This window comes from Sorex araneus, chromosome X (assembly GCF_027595985.1).
Source record: "Sorex araneus isolate mSorAra2 chromosome X, mSorAra2.pri, whole genome shotgun sequence".
NCBI lineage: Eukaryota > Metazoa > Chordata > Mammalia > Eulipotyphla > Soricidae > Sorex > Sorex araneus.
In genome coordinates, this window is record NC_073313.1 from 204,262,026 (window position 1) to 204,287,343 (window position 25,318).

Here is a 25,318-nt window from a genome sequence, read left to right on the forward strand (position 1 = left end):
ATGTATTTGGAGACTCCAAGCTTTAATGCAAGGAAATAAAAGTAAGAATCAGAAAATAGGAAGCTATGTCAAGTTAGTAAGTTTTTACACTGCAAAATAAACTTAAGGCACATATTCCACCACCTAGAATCACGATATACCTCCACCCTTCCCCCCATCTCCCCAGCCCCCCACCCCACATGTGTAACTGGTAAATTTCACTTTACTTAGATTACATTCAATATTTAAACAAAAAAATTCACTATTATTGATTTGAAGTTTCTCCCCCCTAACGTCGCTCTGCTGAAAAGAAAGCATTTGGTAATTTGTTTTCCATTGCTGAGAATGAAGAGATATGAGGTCAGGAGGCCGCACTAGCAGCAGCATAGTTTTGGATTTCTGTATTTTAGTATTTTAATAACTAAGTCCAGAGAAATGTCTGCCACATTACCTGACTTTTTGATCATCGCTCTGAAAACCTCAGTGAGGTGAAAGCAGGAAAACTTAGTTTGTAACCTCAGTTCTCTATTCAAATGATGGATTAAGCTTAGATAGGTCATTTATGATTTTTTTTCTCTTCTGTACAGTGTGTTTTATGTCATTAGTCCCCTGGGCATGACAGGAGTATTCTCTAACCACAAAAACAGGAGTAAGCCCAAGCAGCACTGGGAGTGGCCCTCAAACAAACAACACACACACAGACACACACACACACACACACACACACACACACACACACCAGCCTCCCACATGTAATCATGGAAAATAAAAATGGAGAGACAGCTTTCTTTTGACCTATCTCCCTGGTTCCAGAACGCACTTTTGCACAGGATTTTAGGTTAAAACCCCAAAACAATCCAGGTTTTATCTGTTTGATGACCAAACTCTGATCTTACATTAGCAGTAAAAATAGGACCCCAGGATGTACCTCAAAGTATGGAGAACATAGGAGCTCTGAGTTCAATTCTAATTATGACATGGTCTTCTAGCCCCATTGGTAATGATGTACAAGTACCAAACTAGGTATAGCAAAACATAAAACAAAACCAGAAAACACAAAGTAATGATAGCAAAAGGCAATTGATAATGCATCAAGGAGTAGTAATAGGATTTGACTTGTTTGAAAAATAGTACTCAGAAGGCAATGAGATGATATGCTCACAGCGCTGGGTAAATCATAAACCAATAATTTTACATCTAGCAAACCTACTGTTCAAGCTATGAACGAAGATTTAAAAAAAAAATCTCAGATTAAAAAAAAACAAATTTTGTTGTTGATTGACCTGTCTAACAAGAAGTACTAAAGGTTGTTCTTTAGGTTAAAAGGGAATAACAACAGATGGCAATTAAAGACCACAGGAAGAAATAAAGAGTACAAGAAATTGTAAACATGATGGTTAACATAAGAGACTCCTTAGATCATAATTTATTTAAATATATAGAACTTTATGAAGCAGTAAGCGGTATATCTATTTTATGGCATCACATTTTAAAGCAGAAATTATAAACTACAGGAAGTATAGAAAATATACACTGGCTGCAAAAGTTATTTATTAAACCTCTCTCATTCTATGACAGCCTAATATATTAAAAATAAGCAATGTTGTGTTTTTGCAAATGTTTTAGGAGCACCTGAAATAAGGTTCTCTCTCTCTCTCTCTCTCTCTCTCACTATCTCTCTGTGTTTATGTGTGTGTGTGTGTGTGTGTGTGTGTGTCTGTGCCTATAACCACTGCTGGTGGTGCTAAGAAGTCACCAGACCACACCTCGTGGTTCTAGAGATGGGGGACCACGTTTAGTCAAGTCTCAAATCTAGGACTTTGCATATCCAAGGCAAGTGCTCTGCCCCTTAAACCACATTCTGCCCCCACATTTCTACTCTTAAGAGACAAGGTTGGCAATTTATACACATGTATACTTATTTTAATAGAAAAGTATACACATATTTAGTATATTATGCAATGTGTACATTATGTAATATATAAACTATTTGTGTAATTCAAAGTATCTACAGCCTTATAATTAAAAATTGTACGTATTTGTTTTATGCCTACTACAAAGACTACAAAGTAATTCTCATATTCCAAAAATATAAACTGTACAGTATTTCTGACCACAATGCAGTCAAACTAGGAATAAACATAGAAAACAAAAATTCCCTATCACGTAGTTATTGAAAAACAAAACCATGTTTAACAATTCAAATTTAAGACATCTAAGTGGGAGTTATGGAATATAGTCACTGTCACTGTGATCCTGTTGCTCATTGATTTGTTCGAGCGGGCACCAATAACGTCTCTCAGAGAGACTTATTGTTACTGTTTTCGGCATATCCAATACGCATGGGTAGCTTGCCAGGCTCTGCCTCTAGGGCTCGATACTCTCGGTAGCTTGCCAGGTTCTCTGAGAGGGGCGGAGGAATCGAACTCGGGTTGGCCACGTGGAAGGTGAAAGCCCAACCGCTATGCTATCGCTCCAGCCCATGGAATATAGTGAAACTAATAATTATCAAATATTTGGTGAAAAAAAAAAACCATTAAAGCAGGCAAACTCATACCTCTAGCTTCATACCTCTATATATTAATTATAAAAATAATGAGAATGAATGAGTTAAGCATTCTGCCCAAGAAATCATAATAAAATTGAAACCCAACAAGAAAGAATATAGTAAATTAAATTAGAAATTAATGAAGCAAAAAATAGAACAAAGTAGATTTAATATTAAATAATAAACTTTAGATAAAGTTAATAAAATACAGATGCATTACTAACCTACTAATCATAAAATGTTCAAACATATGGAATAAAAAATGAAAAGAAGCTTATAACCACAGATACAAAGGAATTTTTCAATTTTAGAAAGTTACTTTATTCAATTTTTTACAAAAAGATGTTTAATAAAATGTGTGGGGGGGCATTGTTTGTTGTTTTGGAACGACACTCTGCAGTGTTCAGGGCTTATTCCTGTCAATTCTTGGGGGATCATATGCTATAGCCAGGATTAGATTTGCGTCAGTTGCATCGCATGTAAGAGAAGTGCCTTATGCCCTGAGCTATGTCTCCAGCTCCCGAATTGTGTACATTTTGTAGGGAAATATGATTTTAATAAAAGAAAAAGCATTGAGCAGACAAGAAGAAGCAGTGTCTACTAGTCACTCACAGCTAGGTTAAAATAAGAGCAATTATAGGCTTTCCGTGGGCATCGTCTGAGATCTTGAGAGAAAACAGTCAAACGGGCATTGTGTTTACTCAGTATATTTCTAATGACTTCGTCTTTATTAATATGCAATAACCAGTGGCCTCCTCCCCTTGGGTTTGCTGAATATGCCTGTGAAAACACATTTGCTCGCTTTATGTGTTCTTGCTAGAAGAGTGGCAGCCTATGATAATGTACACAGCCCCTCCCCCCTCAGCCCACCCCCACTCCAGATTGATTTTTGAAAAGGAATCTGCGAGTTAAGTACAAATTCACTCATCAGTATTTCTCCTGCATCCCTCTCTCTGATTTCTGTTCCTTCAAAAGGTTGCTAAGCAACCAGGTAGAAAAATGGCCAAAGCCCTTGTAAAGAGAAGGCATGCTTACAATGTCAGAAAAATAAATGTGGATTTGCTCACTTGGGCTTGCTCACATGGTGCCAGGACTTGTAACATAATCCATTCAGTAGCAATAATTGCCATTGATCTTGAGGTTGCTGAGAACAATTGGCCATTATCTGCCCTGTGGAGGAGACATGACTCAAGCCACCCAGGTGGAAGAGGGGGTGCTACTCTGGTATCTTTTGCCCTTGAGAGGGGATGAATATTCATTAATTCCTGTTGAGGACAATTTCTGCCCAAGTCTGTGTCATTCCATTCCTACTTGGAACAGTCTTCACTACTCACTGCTATCAACACCCGTTATTTCTTAAGAATTGCTGCTTCCTCTCCCCAGGAATTTAATATAGCCCCGTGATTTGATTTGATTGATTGATTGATTTATATTTCCCTGATTTTATTTTATTTTAATAAAGTAGTTCATGGTAATTTACCATATTCAGTGTTCCAACACCAATCTCACCCCCTTTAGTTACCTTCCTCACCACCCAAGCCTGCTCTGTGAAATGGAATATAAAAACTCATTTTGCGGCCCAGGGATTCTGAGATTTTGGATAGGGTGATACAACTCGTGGGTCTTTTGCTTGATTTGTTTGTCAGTCTCCGGATCATGGCATTCATAATTTTAAATGGCGCTGGAGGTGGTTCGTGGGCATGGCCATGGGCTCCCGGGAAAGCAGGGATATTGGTGCAGGTCCCTCATTCCCCACTCCACAGAAGCCAGACTAAAAACAATTATTTATTTTTATAAATTAAAAAATATTTATTTTTTGCTTTTTGGGTCACACCCGGCGATGCACAGGGGTTACTCCTGGCTCTGCACTCAGGAATTACCCTTGCTGGTGCTCAGGGGACCATATGGAATGCTGGGAATCAAACCTGGGTCTGCCATGTTCAAGGCAAATGCCCTACCCGTTGTGCTATCGCCTCAGCCCCTTCCCCATTATTTTATTTTATTTTATTTTTTTTTGCTTTTTGGGTCACACCCGGCGATGCACAGGGGTTACTCCTGGTTCTACACTCAGGAATTACCCCTGGCCGTGCTCAGGGGACCATATGGGATGCTGGGATTCGAACCTGGGTCGGCCGCGTGCAAGGCAAACACCCTACCCGCTGTGCTATCGCTCCAGCCCCTCCCCATTATTTTAAATGAAATCCATTACTTCCATTTATATAGACCCTGGCTTGTGTGTTGTCTCTGGTGGCTCAGACTCAGATTGCTCTAAAGAACTGTACAGGCGTCCTACCTGGTATGTGTGCCAGGGTCTGCTCAGAGTGACAGGTGTTGATGTTCAGCTGCTAATTTTCCCCATTAGGAGCAATGTGGTGGTGATGATACAATCTGTTCATCTGAGGTCTACTCTGAGTTTCTCTATCTAGAATATATTGCTGGACTATATTGCAACAATACAAGAAGGAATAGATGTGCAATCTGCCCTTTAAATGGTTTTTCTTTCCTAGGGTAAAAATTCATAGTCTATTTCTTTTTGTCCATTATAAATTTATTAGCAGTGTACTGTAATTAGGTGCATGGCTCTGCCTTGGAGGACAAATGGTGCTTCTTGAACTGTGACATTAGTCTGATTGTGGTAAAATGACCCATTTGGTTTTACCAGCTGTGCCTTTGGAGGGAGCTGAATGACAGAGAATGCGTAAAACTCAACAGATGAAAACATTCTCAGCTCATACTTCTATCACTACTCATTCTTTGTCCCTAGCAAAATGTTCTTTGGAGTTATTTACTGAGTGATCTGGAGTACTATGCTTACGATAATGGAATTTCAAAAGGATAACTGGCTTATCAAACCAGGGTCATATTCCCCCATTAATATAATATAAATTGCTGTAACAGCATCTAAAGACTTGGAGTCTTGTTAACCAAGTAGGAAATCAGGATGACATAGCAGCTGCAGTGGTGCATCTCTGCATTCAGCTCCTGTGCTTGAAACCTGGCCACTCCATTATTTGCTTCTAAACATTTCTAAGCCTTAGTTACTTTCTCTCTAAAACAGGGAACTATAGGAACTGTTTCATAGAATTCACATGTGGATTACATTAGTGAATTTTTAGTACAATGCTACATATAGTAACCTCTCAAGAAATTAAGGATTTGGGGGGGGCAATGATAGTATGGGGGTTAAGACACTTGCATCGTCTCTTGAGAGCTTCCAGGAATGACCCTGGAGTACAGAGCCAGAAATAGTCCTGGAATAACAACCCCTCATCACCCAAAAAAGAAATTGAGTCAGGTTTCCAAAATAATAATAGGCTGCCAAAGCAAACATCTAGCATTAAGGGGATATCTTGGATGCCCGACTAATCTGGAGAGAGCAGAGGAAAAGTCATTATAAGCTCATTTCATTACCTTTCTTTCTTTCTTTCTTTCTTTCTTTCTTTCTTTCTTTCTTTCTTTCTTTCTTTCTTTCTTTCTTTCTTTCTTTCTTTCTTTCTTTCTTTCTTTCTTTCTTTCTTCCTTCCTTCCTTCCTTCCTTCCTTCCTTCCTTCCTTCCTTCCTTCCTTCCTTCCTTCCTTCCTTCTTTCCTTTCTTTCTTTCTTTCTTTCTTTCTTTCTTTCTTTCTTTCTTTCTTTCTTTCTTTCTTTCTTTCTTTCTTTATTTCTTTCTATTTCCCTTTTCTTTTTATTTCTGGGGGGGATGTTGAAGGGTGGGGCCACATGGGCAGTGCCCAGGGATAACTCCTGGCTCTGCACTCAGGATCGCTTTGTGTCAGTGCTCACGGGACCGTGTATACTGCTAGGCATAGAACTCGGGTCAGCCATGTGCAAGGCAAGGGCTTTGCCAGCTGGTACTATCACTCCAGTCCCCCTCATCATTTTTTTACTATTATTCATGACTAGAGTGGTAATAAAGGGGGCATAGTAGAAAATAATGTGTTCATGATCCTGGCATGAGTTTTAAATTCCCATTGACTTTTATTGATTCTTCTACTGTGTTAAGAGAAATCTGAGAGACAAATGCAGGAAAGAGTATGGAGAAGTATTATACTGCTTGTCTATATGCTCAGCTCATACAAAATTGGAGCTATAGAAATGGAAGAACACAAAGAGATGAATTCTGTGTTTGTTGCCTTACTGGTCCTTGTTCTGTATCCTATTTTTTTCTAGGTTGTTTATTGATCTTGGTGTAGGGATGAAACCCAATACCTCATATATTCAAGGCACATGCTCTACCACTAAGCTATATCTCAGGTCCTTATGTTTTTATTCTTGCCTGCCGTTTGATCTAAATAAAGTTTTGGCCAATAATAGCTTATGATAGAATGCCTTCTAGAATATTTCTATTACAGTAAGGATTTTCTAGGAAAAAAAATCAATGACTCCTTTTAAGGAGTGAATTTTGTGTATTGTGACAAAGTGAATCTTTCAAGTGGCAGACATTTCCACAATCTCCTCATTACCTTTCAAATATATCCACTGAGCACTGCTAATATGAGAGCAGTCTAGAATCATTCAGTTAACAATGGCTGGAAGTTTCCCATTTTAATTCTTAAAATTCTGTGTTGTAGATCTGTGTTTTGAAAGCGCACAGTTCTGTTCCTAGATCCCCTCTACTTTTTCATCCACCTCATTTCTGTGCTGCGTATTCACGGATCTGCCCAATTTGAGATACCAGGTGGATCCCATCCTTAGGTGGTTTCCCTTTGCCAAGTGGCAGATCTTCAACTTTGTCAGTAGAGGGCACTGCAAGGCCACTGCAGGAGGAACGTGCCCTTGTCTTGTTTTCAGCTTTGCTTTTTCCTGTTTACTGTGACCTTTGGATACCAAAGGCATCTGGGAGGCAAACAGAGGCCTTTGCCCTCCAAAGAGTTTTACCAGAACCCATGGGGCGACTTTCCCCCAATCTCAAAGGCATCCTCAGCATGGTAGTTAACTGTTTGTAACTACCCCCAATCTCAAAGGCGTCCTCAGCATGGTAGTTAACTGTTTGTAACTACCCCCAATCTCAAAGGCGTCCTCAGCATGGTAGTTACTGTTTGTCAATCCTGGTTTGTCTCACCTTAGAGAACGTCTCCACCAGCTGTGGGTCATGATCACCTCCTTGTTCCATGAGGTCTTTTGTCAGTCTTGGGTTTGGGGACAGGAGCTATTGAAAGTTCTTTACTTTCTTTTCTGTCAGAGCTAGAGGTAGTGGCTGCTACCAATATCAGTTACACACACACACACACACACACACACACACACACACACACACAGAGTTTGAGTTTTTTTGATTTCTCAGTATATAATGTCCTCAGTAGATAACCCCTGATTACGATTACAAATTAATAATTATATTAAATTACACCTTTCAAATTTCTGGGGGCCTTCCTGTCTCTTAATTGGAACCAGACTAGTAGGTCCTCGAGGGTCGAAAGTGGGCAATGAGTTTTGCACAGCACTGGACTTACAGAGCCCTGATCTTTCCCTTTCCTTTCCTGTTTCCAACAGGTATCCTCTGGGTGATTGTTCCCAACCTAGTCTGCTCTGTGGTTCTGCCCCAGACTGAGGGGTCTTTGGTAGGCCAGCTCTGGTTCCAGTCAAATAATGACTGGTATCAGTCAAATAATCCCCCTTCACCTCTGTCTTTTCATTTTAAATTGCATTCTTGCTGTAGAAAAAGCTTAGATTCTCCAACATCAACATTATCAGCAATAAAAAAGGGTTCTTTTATTTATTTATTTGTTTATCCACTCTGTTGATTATTTTGTTCCTCAGTTAGCTCAGAATCAGAAAGGGGAAAGCCTTGCTTTTTATTGTCACACCCTATCCCAAAAGATTTTCCTACTGAAATTTTTTAAATAACTTACCACCTGAAAATGTAGCCGCAGGAAAGCACAGCATGTCTAGCCATGGCTCTGCCTGTTCTCTGGCCCATGACCACATCACTGTAGCTTTCATTCTACCTCACAGAAAGCTATTTTTTCTTAAAATGTTACTTCAACTGAGTAGTGCTTCGAGATCTCCAAAATGCTTAGACAGGGTCAGAGAGATAGCAGGGTCAGGTGCTTGCCTTGCACATGGCCTGACCTTGGTTCAGTCATTGGTACCGCACATGGTCCCTGAGCACTGCCAGGATTGACCTTAAAGCCAAGATTTAGCCCTGAGTACTAATGGGTTGTCCCCTACAAAATACACACAAAAATGCTTAGACACACCGTAATCATCACCTTCAAAGAGTACAATTCCACAGAACCTATGTAAATAGTCCATAATTTAATGATGGGAAAATATTTAGGAAGTGTCATGCTCTATTTGAAACCACTTTCTAAATTATTATTCTAAAAATTGTTAGTTTTTAAAAAATACATCCAGGGCTCTGTGTGGGAAAGAAAAACTTGTATCTTCTGCTCTGTGTTTAAGAGAAAAAGAATCATTCGCCAACTTTTGGGCGAAGTCTTCCCTGTCACGGAAACACTTGGCTTCTGTGTTATCACAGAGTTCTTACTGGAGGAGGAAATTACAGAATGGATATCAGCAAAAGACCACACTGGCTCAGACGGGGATCACACACTGTTATTCCTTCCGTCATCTCTATAGATACAGCACCTTCTATTGTCCTTGACTTTCTCTTGTACTTTGCATGCCTGACTGGGTTGCTTATGTGTCCTGTGTGTTTGCATAGGGAGAGTATAGTGAAGGAAAAAGAAACTAGTGTGCTTTAGAGAGAATGAGAAAATGTAACAATGACCGTTTGTGAATATATGACATGTCGGAGTGGTGGCCAAGGATTAATATAGCTTGATGACGCACACTATCTCAAGCATGGGTCTGAGGTAACAATACCTGATATGGGGAACACAATTTAAGCTGAAGATTCTGAAATGACCCTTGGAATGTTCTAGCTGAGTCGAAAAGTTGGAGAAAGTGAGCAGCTTCTCACTTTTAGGGTATAAATGCGCTTATTAAATGCCATGAGATTCCATGTGGTAACTATATCTTAATTATCCAGCCTTAGTATTACTGTTTACAGGATAGATCAGGTATTATATATTGTATTATAAACAACCAGAATCAAAGAAATCAACAGGCTTGAAAATTGAATACAGTCTTTTACTTTTGAACTTTTATTAATTAATCATTTCACTAATTTTTATATTTTTGATTCTTACAAAATAAATGGCTAAAGTTAAAAATTAATAAATATCTATTTTTGACATTATATATGTATGCTTGTTTGGAGGTTCTAGCATCGGAGTGCAGCTACTCATATACCCTCTACCGAAGACTGGCCCGTCTCTATTCGGGGAAGGCCGGTCCTTTTTGATTGAGTGTGCAGTTTCGGGAAGGATGCACATGGAGCGGTGAGGGAGGAGGGGGGCACCCGCCAAGCCAGCCAGATCAGCTAAATCAACCCTGGTGGCCAATGGGGTGGCAGATGTCGAAGCCAGATCTGGAGCGATAGCTTAGCGGGTAGGGTGTTTGCCTTGCACGTGGCCAACTGGGATTCGATTCCTTTGTCCCTCTCGGAGAGCCCGGCAAGTGGCAAGCTACCGAGAGTATCCTGCCCACATGGCAGAGCCTGGCAAGCTACCCGTGGCATATTCAATATGCCAAAAGCAGTAACAGGAAGTCTCACAATAGAGACATTACTGGTGCCTGCTCAAGCAAATTGATGAACAACGGGTCGACAGTGCTACAGTGCTACAGATATGTAAGATTCGGATGTGACTTACGTTCGTTTTGTCTTTGCCCCCTTTGTCACCTTATCATACTGAATATTTTAGACTAAAAGAATGTGAGAAATGGTACTGGAGAGATAGTACTGGAGAGATAGCAGCCTTGCAAGCTGCTAACTCCAATTCAGTCTCCCAAGCACCATCAAAAATGATCCATGAGCTGACAGCCAAGAATAAGCCTTGAGCACTGCTAGGTATGGTCAAACATCATCCCTCCACTACAGCTCCCCAAGAAAGACTGTGATAATGTCATCTATGGGAAAGACATTATGAATTTCCTTGAAGTTGGCCCTGACCTCTTATATGAAAGGAAGTCTTCCTATACTCCGAGGAAAAGTTCATCTTTATCTCTAGAGAGAGGAGATCCAGGGGGAGGAAAGTGAAAGAACAGGCCTGCTAATTTTCCCCCAGTTTTCTGTATGCACTTTGTGCATACCTTTTTACAACTCTCCACTCTTCATCAAACTCAGGCTTAGCCTTTTCTTTTGAGTCTATTTCCTTATAAATGCTCCTTGGCCACATAACACTCCAATAAATTTGTCTGGGACTGAGAGGTAGCTCAAAAGATCTGAGCACTTGCTTGGTATGCAGGAGGCTCAGATGTGAACACCAACATGGCATAGTTCCCTAATGCACTGCTGTGAATGACCCCTTGCACTAAGCTGGGAGTATCCCCACAAGACAGCCAAGTTGTCCAAAAAAACCTAAGATAATAAGGTCCAGAAAAATAGCACAGGGGGTAAGGCCCTTGCCTTGCACACAACTGACCTCAGTACTGCCAGCAGTGATCCCTGATCATAGAGTAAGCCCTGAGAACTATCAGATGTGGTCATAAAATATTAATAAGTCAATCATTTGTATGATTTCCCTTTGTTAATCTGTCTTTTTTTTTTTACAGAGAGCCCAGTTGAGATTTTAAAGGATAGAGGACAAAGGTATTTTTCTAACCCTAAGTGGCTGGAGTGGTAGTACAGTGGTAGGGCATTATCTCTTGAATGCAACAGACCTGGCTTTGATCCCTAGCACCCCATATGGTCTTCCCAGCCTGTCAGGAGTGATCCCTCAGCACTGACCAAAGAGTAACCCCTGATCATCGCCAGGTATGACCCCTCAAAACAGACAGAAAGATATTTTTCTAATCCTACATTTGCATTTGCTTTCTTTCAGACACTGCCCCATCTAGTGTTCTGTTTGCTCTCCTCCTCCTGCCCCATTTCCCTGAAAGTGGCAGCCCAGATTGAGAATTGCGTTTCCAGAAAAAATAATCTTTCCCACCCAGACCTAGTTTTGTCCTTCACTGAGGACAAAACTCTCTTCTTAGTGTCCAGCATTGTGATGGTGATTCCTGAGTTGTTTTGCATCCTTTATTTTCTTATTTCTTCAGTTGTTTAGTTTTTATCCCCAGTGACTCCCCTTTAACAGAACCACAGCATGGCTGTTGACTATTGGAGACAGGAAAGAGATTCTCACAAGTGGCAGAGGGTACCCAGTAGCAGCTTCAGAGCTTGACCCAGTGGAGTTGAACAGCTCAGGGTTACCTTTCACAGGTGTGTTATTGTGATTCATATTTGCAAGTGATATTCTCCTCTGTTCTCGAATTGCTCTCTGGGCCACCTTGAGGCAATGAAATAAATTTGTGTTAACATTATGTGGTAATATGCTAAGTGTTCATTGACAGAGTATTTACCACTGAAGAAATATCTGGAAAGAATTTTTAGAACTATCTTTAAAGAATTTAAGGAAATATCTTTTAAGAATTTTTAAAGACAAAAAATCCCATGCAAAGTAGTGTTTCTAGTGAAAATAAATAGAACTGCAGTCACCTGTGGTGACTAACTGAAGAAGCAAAATATAGTAAGTACACTCACACTGTAAAATGTTGTTTAGTTATAAAGGTGAAGTTGAACACTGGAGTGATCTCAAGCTCTTTCACTGAATTTTTAAAAAAAGTACCAAGATACTTATATGTAGCACATAATTCAATTTCTGCTATCCGCAGCTACAAATGCATTATAAAAACAAATTCATTTTATATTTTCTGTATTGAACTTTTTTTTTTTTGCTTTTTTGGTCACACCTGGCGATGTACAGGGGTTACTCCTGGCTCTGCACTCAGGAATTACCCCTGGCGGTGCTCAGGGTACCATATGGGATGCTGGGAATCGAACCTGGGTCGGCCGCGTGCAAGGCAAACGCCCTGCCCGCTGTGTTATTGCTCCAATCCCCTGTATTGAACATTTTTGCTGTGTTAGGGATCAAATTGAAGGCCTCAGACATCCAAGGCATGAGCTCTACCACTGAGCAATACTTCTGGTCCCTACAGAATATATTTTTCAAACCTCTTTTAAAAAGTCGGAGAGAGAGAGCTCAAGAGAGAGCAAAGTACAAGGGTGAGGCACTTAACTTGCATGTCAGCAACAGCGGTTTGATCCCCAGAACTAAATATTGCCCACTGAGCACTGTCAGAAGTGATTTCTGAGCATAGAGCCAGGAGTAAGACTGGGGCACTTGCATGTGTCCCCAAATCCAAAAACAAACAAGTCGGAGGGAATACAAACAATGGAGAAAAAAGGAGTTTAAGGTAGTATTAAAAAGGAATTTTGAAAGTTAAAAAATAAATAAAATTAAACTCTGAAAAAAATTTTTGCTTTCTTTGTATTTGTGTATTGGGGCATTTGTACATTAAGACATTCACACATTAGAAGTACATATTAAAAATTCTAATTATTAAATATTAATTCTAAATATTAAAAATAATCAAGAGAGTGATATAGCTCAGTGATGAAGCAAAGACTTTGCACGTATGAAGTTCTGATGTTCCCCTTAAAATTCCATTTTAACAGATAAAACATTCTAAGTGGAGAATAGCAACTTAGGATGGGCCTGGGTAGTAATACTCAGAGACAAGATATGAACTCACAATTAATATTGAATCTGGTTAATGAATCTGCCCATTGTGAGAAGGATGGCAGCTCTATTGCTAAAGTGAATACTCAGAACAGGAAAATTAGCTCAAATTTCTTGCTTTCTTGCCTTTATCAGTAAACAAATAAAATATCTTTTAAACTCACTCCTCTTTGCAAACTGTGTGTTAATGATTATTTATAATTGTTTTTCCTCAGTCATTATATCTTCCTCTCTGTTTTTCACAAACTCTTTTCCCCAAAACTGGTTTCTTTCCCCTCGTTTTAGTACCTGCTTCAAAATTCTCAACTTCCAGGGAGTCTTTCTTAATGAACTTAGTCTCATTGAGAAATCTTTTACCCAGTCTCTGCTGCAGTGTGGGTGCTTTAATGTTTGAGCATTTCATTTTGCACCTTTTAAAGGTGTTGCTTGTTAATTGGTTTTCTGTCCTTTTGTTGTTGTAGTTGTTGTTGTTGCATGTACGTTCTCTTAATTTATGTTCCAAAGTAATGGACTTTTCATGAGATAAAATACAGAAAATGGTAAGGTAGCATATGGACATTAAAGACAGAAATACCTGAGCTTCAAGACTGCTTATTCCATTATTATTGGATGTTTTGAAGAAAACTTAATTTAAACTGCATTTTTCTCACTGTAAAGCTGGAATAATAATTTCTATTTCATAGGATTGGAGTGGCGTCCCATTGACCTGTATGTGAATATATCATAGACCGTGAAGATAATATGCAGTAACTGTCGCTAATTATTGATACCCTTCTATCCTCAACCCACCATAAATCTATATGTATATAATACAGTGATACATAATGAAGTTTAAAGCATGATTTCAGTCAATTATGTTCAGGAACCTGGGGACTTTGGTGTCCCAGAGTTGAAGAATGAGTCTTACATGGTCAAATACAACTCTAAGTCACTCTCTGAAAGGATTCCTTTCTCCTCAAATCTTGCTTGCTATGAATATTTTAGTTGGTATTTTTTCACCCCCAAAAAAGAACTGCTGTGTATTTTTCTAATTTTATGCTACTTTGGGGACCTAGTCGTATTTTATTTTGGTATAATTTTTTTGGCTTATGGAAAATCTATATACGTTTGTGTGCTGTCATTTACATGGTCTTTAATTTATTAAAAATTTAATGATTGCTGCTGAGTAGGGCACTGAAGATACAACATGAGACAGGAAAAATAACCTTCTAGATTGATAAGCTGGGAAAAGTATTCTAAACCAAAGACGCAGGCTGTGCAAAGATGTGAAAGAACTAGACCTGCTTTAGGAGATCTAAGTACTGTATGCTCGAAGTAGAGTGTACTGCAGTACTGCAGAACGTGTTGAGTCTGGGGAAGTGGTTGGAGATGAGGCAGGCAAGGGCAGTTGTGTGTCATGCTAGGTGGTTTGAGATTTTGTCTTCTTGGCAGTATGAAATCTATGAAAAAACATTGAAAATAACAATGTCAGATATGATTAAATATTGTGTAATGATCAATATAAACATTTTCTTTTACTGTTGATATGCTATATTGTGTATTAAAGAATAATTCTAGTGGACAAATCCGAGATGGGTTAGAAAGAGAAAGGAAGAAAAATCAGAAGCCTACCAGAATAGCCTGCGTATGAGATAAGTGACTGAATTAGGATGGGAGAGAGGAAATGGGGTGATGATGAGAAATTTAGGAGACAGAAATGATAGGACTAGTGCTCAAGTGATGTATTCATTTTCTACCACTGTCACAAAAAATTACCACAAATGTAGCAGTTTAAAACAGCACAAATTTAGTATCTCACAATATGCTTTTATTAAGTCATGAATTTTTAAATTAAAGCACCAAGATTTACAATTTCCCTCTACCAAAGTCCCCAGGTTTTCTCTTATTGCCAACCCCTACGCCCACTCCCCCTCCTCTTTCCTCCTGCCTTTTTCAAGGCACAAATTTAAGTTTTGCTGTTGTGCTTTGGATATCATGCTTTCAGTGTTGTTGGATCTACAGTTTATATATATATATATATATATATATATATATATATATATATATACTCACCTCGACACCATCAATATGCTGAGGCCCCTGCCCCTGTCCCTGTTACCACCTCTTCCTACTCTCCCCCTCCCTTGATTCCTTTTCTCATTTCCTGTCCTCATTTTTATAATCTAGGGTCAAGGGTGATTTAGGTGACCCCATTTGATTGATACCTTTCATTTTTCTCATCTTATTGTTCTATCACTGTCATTGTTCTATACATCTTACTATTCTATATACCACAGACAAGTAAGATCATCTGGTATTTGTCCATCTGACTTCCCTTAACATGATATTGTCCAGTTCCATCCATGCTGCAGCAAACTGCATGATTTTATCATTCCTTGAAACTGCATAGCATTTTATTGTGTGCATATATATATCTATATATCTATATCTATCTCTATATATCAGATCTTTATAATTTACTCCTTTGTCATTAGTTATTACTCAGGTTATTTCATATCTTAGCTATTGTGCTAAGTGTTTTACAGAATAATTGTGTGCATATGTTAGATAGTTTTGTAGGTTAGATATCTGACATGAATCACATTGAGTTAAAAACAAGGTTTAGAGCTTTTTAGAGCATCTAGGGAAGAAGAACCAGATTTCTTGCTCAATCAGATTATTAGCAAGTTTCAGTTTCTTGCATTTATGGAACTCAGATCCCCACTTCATTGTTGAGTAGTAATTGAGGTTCATTACCACCTTCCCAAGACCACCAAATTCTTGAGCTCATGGTTCTGTTTCCCCAATTACAAAACCAGCAATGGTGGATCAAGTTTTGTTTCACACTTCCAATGTTTCTGTCTCCATTTTTTTCTTCCTGTCTCCCTCATCTGCTTTAAAAGACTTGAGATTAAATTGAACCCATCCACGCAGCGGAAGTAATCCATCTCTAAGTCCTTCAGAATTACCCAAGTCCCATGTTTTATGATTGGTAGTATGTTCCTGGATTCTGGGGATTATAATGTTATTCTGCTTTTAGCAATTAAATATGATGTCAGGGAAGTGCATAGGGACCATCCACATTTATTATTTTAATAGTCAGATAAATGCAAGTTAGTAGAAGGAGATGATTTTTAACTAGAGGAGTTTAAGGTGCCCTGGAAAGATAAAACTGGATATTCCAGATCGTAGATGAAGACACAAGGCAGTAAGGAAATCAAGGCAAGAGGTATTGGTTAGAAAGCCATCTACATGGATTTATCCCTCAGTGAATGTGCAGGGGAAAACTAGGACCAAGTGCAGAATCCCAACACCAATTATATTCTAGGTTGACCAGAGGGAGAAGCCATTATGAACTCAAGAATAAATTACAGGTCTGTCTCCTTTCACAGGGTCTTCTTGGTTCTTTGTGGCACATCTCCACCTTCGCCCTCTCCCTGGTCCATTTCTTCCCTGTTCCCTGCTTTTCTGCTTTGTCATTGTTTCTGCTTCCAAAAACTTAAACTGCATGTTGTGCTGTTTGATCTCTCCATTAGCCTCCTTAAATATGGGTTTATCAGCTTTAGCTCCCATTACTAAATTATTTTATTCTTTTGTCTGTAACTTTCTTCCTTTCAAAACAACAACAAAACAACAAACCAAAATAACCTTTAAACACCATCAGATTGACCCAGTTTATTCTTTTGAGTGATGCTGCAGCACAAACCTTTGGATTAAATTAGGAGGGGCTGTTCTCTGGCCATGTACTTCCCTCAGTCCAATCAGCTGTGTCTCTATTTCAGGGTCTGAAATGAATTGGATCTGACTGTTCAGCAAGTCATTATGTTGCCTAGGCTCTGAGGGGAAGAAGGTTAACTTTATCTGCATTGTTACTTGCAGGACTCAGGATAATGGTGTCAATAGTGGGCACAGAAGAGGTCTGGGCCTCTCTTCACCATCACCCTTTTCTCCAAGCCTCATAGTCCTAACACTCTTTGTGGACAGAAGCTCATCTTTCTAGAAGTTGAATTGTGTGTTCAAAACATAGAAACAAAATCCATACAGGCAAAACTGAAATCAAACAGAGTCTTTCTCCTTCACTGACATCTCTTTTTCTCTACATTGTCTTATCTATTTATATAATTAGCCAAATGGGACCTAGTTGTTCAAATTCACAGGCCCTGCAGTCACTCACATGCATATGTCCTGCAGACTCTCACTAGCTCTGCTACTGGGGACAGATGTCCACCCATCTCTGAATCCTGGCTGTGAACTTACTCTCCCGTTACACAATGTGTGAAACATCTCAGCCCCTTTTAGAGAGAGAATCAGAGCAAGATTACAGCTTGCGTTTGTGTTGAAAAGAGCCAAAAACATACCATTGCTACTGCCTGGTGTGTTTTGTGTTGTCAAGAGAACTAGAATTTATACTGCCAGTCCAAACAAAGTATTGAAAAGTTTTCAGGTTCCCTTAGGTATTCTTTATAGAGCTAATATTTCCACAAGCTCTCAATCTATTAAACCTAAGAATGATGGATGGATTCCAGGAAAGGCACAGCACGCACAAGGTCAAATGAGCTCTTAAACCAAATTCTAGTACATTGTGATTCAAAGCTTGTTTCCTTATGTGGAGTTCAGAATAGGCCATCAAGGACCAGTGGTAGCTGTGTGAGTGGTAATCTGCTGTTCTGCTCTTTGTCCAGTTGCATACATTCAGGCTAATATATCAGTGGTGACCTGTGGCCATAGATTCTGCTGAGAAATAGGAGGACAATGGAAAGGTACAGTGTTGTCTACACAAGAGTAGACATTCACCATCCATTTCTCCCATGGGCCCTTGCCAAGTAGTTCCCTAATTAAAGCAAACGGGATTTCCCTCCATGCTCAGCTGGCCAATGTCAAGCCAACAAGGGTTGTTTTAATCAAGCCTGTTCACTCTGTCTCTAAGCTTGGTCATGGTTAACTGCTTTAGGGATGAATTAAGTTAAATAGAGAGTAGATTGCTTAGGCAGCTGTTTTCTGAGAAACTGTCCTAAGTGAGAGTAGAATGGACAGGAAACTCAGAAGAGCAATGAAAGTTGAAATTCTAAGAAGGGCAATTGAGATGTTTAGGATAGTATTTTTATTGAGAGATGCCCCCCACATCCCAGAGGCACTGCTGGGAAGATTCACAGATGTACACCCTCAGATAATTGAAGTCAGCCAATGTTACTTTAGTACTGATGCAGAAACTATCTCATGATATTTGCATAACTTAACATTTGGAAGGGAAAGATAAATGCAAATATTGTTATATGGTATAGTAAGATAAAGAGGCAGCCTCCAAAATAATGGAACTCAGTTCTTTGTAGCTGGGGACAAAGATAATTTTATTATATCTTCGAATCAGAAGATTTGAAGGATAATTAAATCCTTATGCAGTATAGAGAAATCATACATTTTCTCTTTTATCATTTATCCCTCCCATAATTTTCCCCTCTGATAGCACTTCAGACCCTAAACTATCATAAGTAAGCTTTCGTAACTTAAAAAATTGCTTATGTGGTCTTTGAACTTATCAAAATTATATTTCTATATCTTAGTAATTTGTTGTTTCCTAAGACTAAAGTGGCTTTCCTCTACTCTGTATTGAAAATCCAGCCCAACCTAATATTCAGCTAAAGCTCAACTTCTGTATTAAGTTTTCTGGGACTTCCCTGAGTGAGTTAGTTATCCTTCATTATACTGTCACATATCTTTGTAATGGCATTTCAAAATGTCATTTAACACATTGTATGCTAAACATAAGATAATTCTCTTAATTAAAAAATATTTCAGAGCCGAAGCTATAGGACAGCAGGGAGGGTGTTTGCCTTGCATGTGGCCAACCCGAGTTCAATCCCTGGCATCCCATATGGTTCTCCCAAGCACTGCCAGAGTAATTCCTGAGTGCAGAGCCAGGAGTAACCCCAGAGCATTGCTGGGTATGACCCAAAGAGCAAAGGGGAAAAAAATAAATAAAAAAAGAAAGAAAAATTTCATTAGGATTGATTGTATAGAAAAATGAGTATGAAGAGTGAAATTAATTTTTCTCATTAAGGAAGACTGGGGAAAACAGTCTAGAACTTGTATAGAAGAATTGCAGCGCCATGAATCTATTTTTAAAATCTATCTTCATGGCTAAACTCAGTTCATAGTTTTTATTTTATGTTCACATCATGTCTAAAATGGCTGCTCAAGCTCCAGACATCACCCATACTCCAGAGAGCAAAAAAGGGGACGAAGTAAGACAGTGTGTCTCCTCTCTTTGGAGAAGACTTTCTGGGAATGCTATAGAACTTTGCTTAAATGTCATTGGCCATATCTCAGTGATATGGTCACATATAACTTTAAGGTTCTTAAGAAAATAGCCTTTGGTAGCATGGTGCTAGAATAAAAATTGTTCAGTAGGAAACGAGAAGAGGATGGGTAGAGAAAAAAAAGGCTTGAAATCACATTATGTGAAATTTTTTGTTTGTTTTGGAGGCCATACCTGGTGGTGCTCAGGGGTTACTCCAGCCTCTGTGCTCAAGAATTACTCCTGACATGCTCAGGGGTTCATATGGAGAGTTGGGGATCAAACTCAGGTGCGTGCAAGGCAGACTCCCTCCCTGCTGTACTATGGCTCCAGCCCCATTGTATGATGTATTTTATATTTCAGTTCACTCTTACTGATTCATGTTCTACCTACTGAAGTTGTGTGACCTCTGGCTTTAGGAAGCCGTGAGGACTTAGGTGAAAAAAAACCACATGTAATGGTTTTAAAATTTAGACACAATAATTCATGTGTACAACATCATTTACTTCATTGATTATGAAGTTCACTTGCCCACAGGCCCCCTTTTCCATTTATGGCTAGGAAACGAAAACATCACTGATAAGTAATGCCACCTTATTTTATAATCAGATAAAGTCTGACTCTTTTTTCTTTCTTTCCTTCCTTCTTTCCTTCTTTCTTTCTTTCTTTCTTTCTTTCTTTCTTTCTTTCTTTCTTTCTTTCTTTCTTTCTTTCTTTCTTTCTTTCTTTCTTTCTTTCTTTCTTTCTTTCCTTCCTTCCTTCCTTCCTTCCTTCCTTCCTTCCTTCCTTTTTTCTTTCTTTCTTTCTTTCTTTCTTTCTTTCTTTCTTTCTTTCTTTCTTTCTTTCTTTCTTTCTTTCTTTCTTTCTTTCTTTCTTTCTTTCTTTCTTTCTTTCTTTCTTTCTTTCTTTCTTTCTTTCTTTCTTTCTTAGTGTGCGGGGAGGCACACTCAGTTGTTCTCAGGTCTTACTCCTGCCTCTGTGCTCAAGGATTACTCCTGGTGGGCTCAGGGGACCAATGGGATGTCTCATATAAGGCAAGCATTCTAACTGTGGTAATATATTTTTAGCCCCAGATTTTATCAGTTTAATGCAGAGTTTTTTCCTCCTACAGTTTCCTGCCTTCTTATCAGGAAGCAGTTTGGTGATCACAGTTTTCAGCTCTTCTCAAATTCTCTTGGGCCTTCAAGACTTAGATTAAATGTCTATCCCCTTCACTCCCTGGTACCTCTCTGAATCTGGAACATTGTCTTCAACATTTTACTTTCTCTGGTGTCTATTCACAAACTAACATTTAGGAAATAAAAAAAAATTTTTTTAAATGACCAGTGAATTTTTAATATACTTTATTTATTTTTTGGTTCAAGTCCTCCATCCCTCTCGGAGAGCCTGGCAAGTTACCGAGAGTATCTCGCCTGCAAGGCAGAGCCTGGTAAGCTACCCGTGGCATATTTGGTAAGCCAAAAACAGTAACAACAAGTCTCACAATGGAGATGTTACTGGTGCCCAATTAAGCACATCGATGAGCAATAGGATGATAGTGATGATGACAGTGATGATTTTTTTCATGAATCACTGTGAGGTACATTTACAGACTTATAAACTTTTGTGCTTACGTTTCAGTCATACAATGATTGAGTACCTATCCCTCCACCAGTGCCCATTCTCCACCACCAATGTTCCCAGTATCCCTCCCTGCCCCCTGCCCTTCCCCCCGCCTTTGTGACAGGCACATTCCCTTTTACTCTCTCTCTCTCCTTTAGGGTGTTGTGGTTTGCAATGCAGGTATTAAGTGACCATCATGTTCAGTCTATAGTCTACTTTCAACACACATCTCCCATCCCAAGTGGGCTCTCCAAACATCCTTTACTTGGTGTTCCCTTCTCATTCTTAGCTGCCTTTCCCCCAGCATGTGAGGCTGGCTTACAAGCAGTAGAGCAATTCTCCTGGTCCTTATCTCTACTATTCTTGGGTGTTAGTCTCCCATTCTGTTACTTTATATTCCACAAATGAGTGCAGTCCTTCTATGTCTGTCCCTCTCGTTCTGACTTATTTTACTTAGCATGATACTCTCCATGTTGATCCACTTATATGCAAATTTCATGACTTGATCTTTTCTAACAGCTGCATAGTATTCCACCAAAGTTTCTTTAACCAGTCATCTGTTCTTGGGCACTCAGGTTTTTTCCATATCCTTGCTATTGTAAACAGTGCCGCAGTGAACATACAAGTGCAACTGTCATTTCTACTATACTTTTTTGCATCTCCGGGACATATTCCCAGAAGTTGTATTGCTCCGTCAATGGGAGCTCAATTTTTAATTTTTTGAGAAACATCCATACTTTTTTCCAAAAGGGCTGAACCAGTTGGTATTCCCTCCAGCAGTGAAGGTGCTTTCTCCCCACATCCACAACAACACCGGTTGCTTTTGTTCTTTTGGATGTGTGCCAGTCTCTGTGATGTGAGATATCACATTGTTGTTTTGATCTGCATTTCCCTGATGATTAGTAATGCATCATGTCATTGAATCAAATGGTATGTAATGTTCTGAAAATCCTGTAGTATTGGAGTCTATTTCTCAACAAACCCTAGTATGAAGCTGATATGTTCTTATAGCATTAATACTCTAAGTTCTAATGATGCTATTCTTTTCTTTCCTCCTATTAGCATGTCCATTTCTCAAGAAATGCTCTTGATCTGTGTAAAGAAAGCAGTGAACATAAGAAGACTGCAATCAATGAAAACAAAGCACTAAATGAATAGGAGCTGGCACTTTATAACTTAACACTAATGAATGATTTCCATGCTGGAAGAAAAGCAGAATAGATCTTTTCAGAGCTGTTTAGTGTGATATCAGTAAAGACAAGTTGATCTTTTGCTTTAACTGAAACTTTTTTAAAAGCAAAAAAATTGCTTTTGTTTTTCAGAAATCCTCCACCTACTTTACTTCATCCGGAAAAATGGTGTGAGGAGTTCAACCACTTTATTTCACAGTGAGTATTTATTCCACTGAAATTGCTTATCCAGCAAGGTCTTGAACAATGGTTGGAGAATCTCAGCCATGGAATTTACTTGGCGTTCATAGTTGTTATGCCTAGCAGCATGTTATAACACAAAATCTGTTCCAGTAAATGATAGAAGATGAATTTGTGAAAAATAAGGAGTTCCATTGGACTCTTGGATATAATCAGCCTCTCTGATCAGATGGGTCACATATATCGAGAATCTAGTCCTCCAGGGGCAAATGTTACCTCCAGAGTCTTGGTGAAAAAGGTGAGACTCAACATTCAAAATCTAGAGGTCCACTATGGCACCAGTGAGTACCTAGACTTCAAAAGATGTTTCATAGTTTGGAAATTAAGTTTGCTCTGAAATCTATAGTGTGGGAGCTGGATTCCAGTTCCTAGGATGATTGAGAAAACAAAATTAGGATGTCAAACTGGAGGTCCAGGGAGGAGTACCAAGTTGACTCAAAGACCAGAAAGCAAGATGAAAACCTAGGTGACTGGGAATTCACCTGGTAGAAGTCTGGTGAACTGTGGAGTCTGGACTCTAAATCAGACATTAAAAGCCATATTCAGGGTTAGGGAAATGATTCAAATGTCTGGAACAGCCTTTTGCTTTGCATGCTGGAGCCTTGATTTTGGTCCCTGGCACTTCCAGGGCCCCAGAGCATCACTGAGAGTAGCCCCAAGCACTGAATTTGGAGGGGCCTCAAGCACCACCCATGGTTTGGCCCAAACAACAGCAACATAATAAAAGCCATATCTAACCATAGGAGCTTTGAAGAATTATCTTCAGTGTCTAGTATACCAAATAAGGTGTGTAGCGTCATGGAGGGAAAAAAAAAACATGGTCAAAATTCTTGATAAAGAGGGATTAGAAGATCAACACAAATTTCTCTGGTATATGTCTATGAATAGACTTAACTTTCACAAAGAGACAGGGCAATAAAGCAGAGCATATCTTTTGGTCATGTACTTAATCATAACAGATCAATAGCCCCATACCCATAATTCCAAAACCCAGATTTGAAGAACATTTTAATATTTTTGCTGGGGTGGGGGCCCTGTTTTTTGTTTTGTTTGTTCATTTAACTGCAAGGTCTGACCTCATGTGAACTGATTTGGTGCCAACACATGCCTAAGCTGATGTGAGACTATTTATAGTCCTTACTTATCTCACTCCGTGTGAATATTCATGTGAATTGCTGTAGATATAATAATGCATTTGATTCCAGTATGCTGCCCCAGATCCTGTTGGAAATGTTATATAACATATAGTAAATGTGCTAGTTTAACTTTCTAAAATTTGATAAAATTCTGAATTCTAAAACCTATTTCATTCCTAGGGGTTTTAAATACAGAGCTATGCATTTGTATTTCATTTTCATTTCAAGCCACATGGCTCTAGTTGTCTGCAATTACTTGTCCAATCACTCTATACTTGTGCCATCATCCTCCAGAGAGAGGAGTGGGCCAGGACTTGAGGAACTCTACTAAGGAGATATATTGGAATGTGATTGTGAAGTTCAAGATGAGGGGTCTTGGACATCTCTTTGTCCCTCCCACCCTGATACTTCAGCTAGGAATGCAGAACGGACCAGAAACCTGGCAATGCTGAGAAAAATAAAAGACACAGCCAAAAGGATGATGATCACTTAGGAACAGAGGAAAAGCAACTTCTGGGAATTTGGGAATAAAAGAAATAGAGGACCAGAGTGATAGTACAGCAGGTAGGGTTGTTTGCCTTGCATGAAACTGACCTGGGTTTGATCCCTGGCATCCCATATGGTGCCTTGAGCATTATCAAAAGTAATTCCTGAGGGCAGAGCCAGTAGTAATCCTTGAGCATTGCCAGGAGTGACCCAATAAAGAAGAAAGAAAGAAAGAAAGAAAGAAAGAAAGAAAGAAAGAAAGAAAGAAAGAAAGAAAGAAAGAAAGAAAGAAAGAAAGAAAGAAAGAAAGAGAAGGAGAGAAAGAGAAGGAGAGAAAGAAAGGGAGAAAGAGAGAAAGAAAGAGAGAAAGGAAGAAAGAAAGAAAGAAAGAAAGAAAGAAAGAAAGAAAGAAAGAAAGAAAGAAAGAAAGAAAGAAAGAAAGGAAGGAAGAAAGAAAGAAAGAAAGAAAGAAAGAAAGAAAGAAAGAAAGAAAGAAAGAAAGAAAGAAAGAGAGGAAGAAAGAGAGGAAGAAAGAGAGAAAGAGAGAGAAAGAAAGAAAGAGAGAGAGAGAAAGGAAGGAAGGAAGGAAGGAAGGAAGGAAGGAAGGAAGGAAGGAAGGAAGGAAGGAAGGAAGGAAGGAAGAGAGAGAGAGGAAGGAAGGAAGGAAGGAAGGAAGGAAGGAAGGAAGGAAGGAAGGAAGGAAGGAAGGAAGGAAAGAAGAAGAAATCACAGTGTTCAGAATAGGACTGACTAGGATAACACTTCAGACCACTCCAGAGAAAGAAAATTCCCATGGTAATTTTGCTAGCAAAGGCTGAATCCAAAGAGTTTACCTTCTCATCCCGTTGCTGCACAGATACCCTTGAAAGTCCTTCTCTGCACTGCTGGCCTAGAAAAGCCCATTATATATTCACCAATACACCTTCCTATCCGAAGCTCTCAGGACACCACTGAAAATGTGACTTGACTAGACAAAGTTTGGCTTGTGCATACTTTTCCGAGAAGTTTTGTGTTTTTAAACTTACACAGCATTCTTTGGTGGTTTGGAAATTAAAAGCACATAATTGATAATGGGGTTGGAATTTTAAGGATTAAGCTCAGTCTAGAAATCCCCCTCTATCACAGATACTTCCTTCTGGCAAATCCTATTATGTAGCCATTTTAATCAGCTTATATTTTCTCCAACTCAGAGAATTCTAGTTGCATTCATTTTGACTTAGAAAGATCTTGATATGA

The 25,318-nt window shown here is 39.1% G+C and overlaps 1 protein-coding gene across 1 annotated transcript in view; it reads left to right on the plus strand.

The window, feature by feature from the left end:
* Positions 1-25,318, plus strand: part of MYO3B (myosin IIIB) — a 460,143-nt gene that overhangs the window by 101,801 nt on the left and 333,024 nt on the right. The window contains 1 exon segment of the mRNA XM_055121066.1: positions 22,353-22,418. Coding sequence (XP_054977041.1) covers positions 22,353-22,418 — 66 coding nt within the window.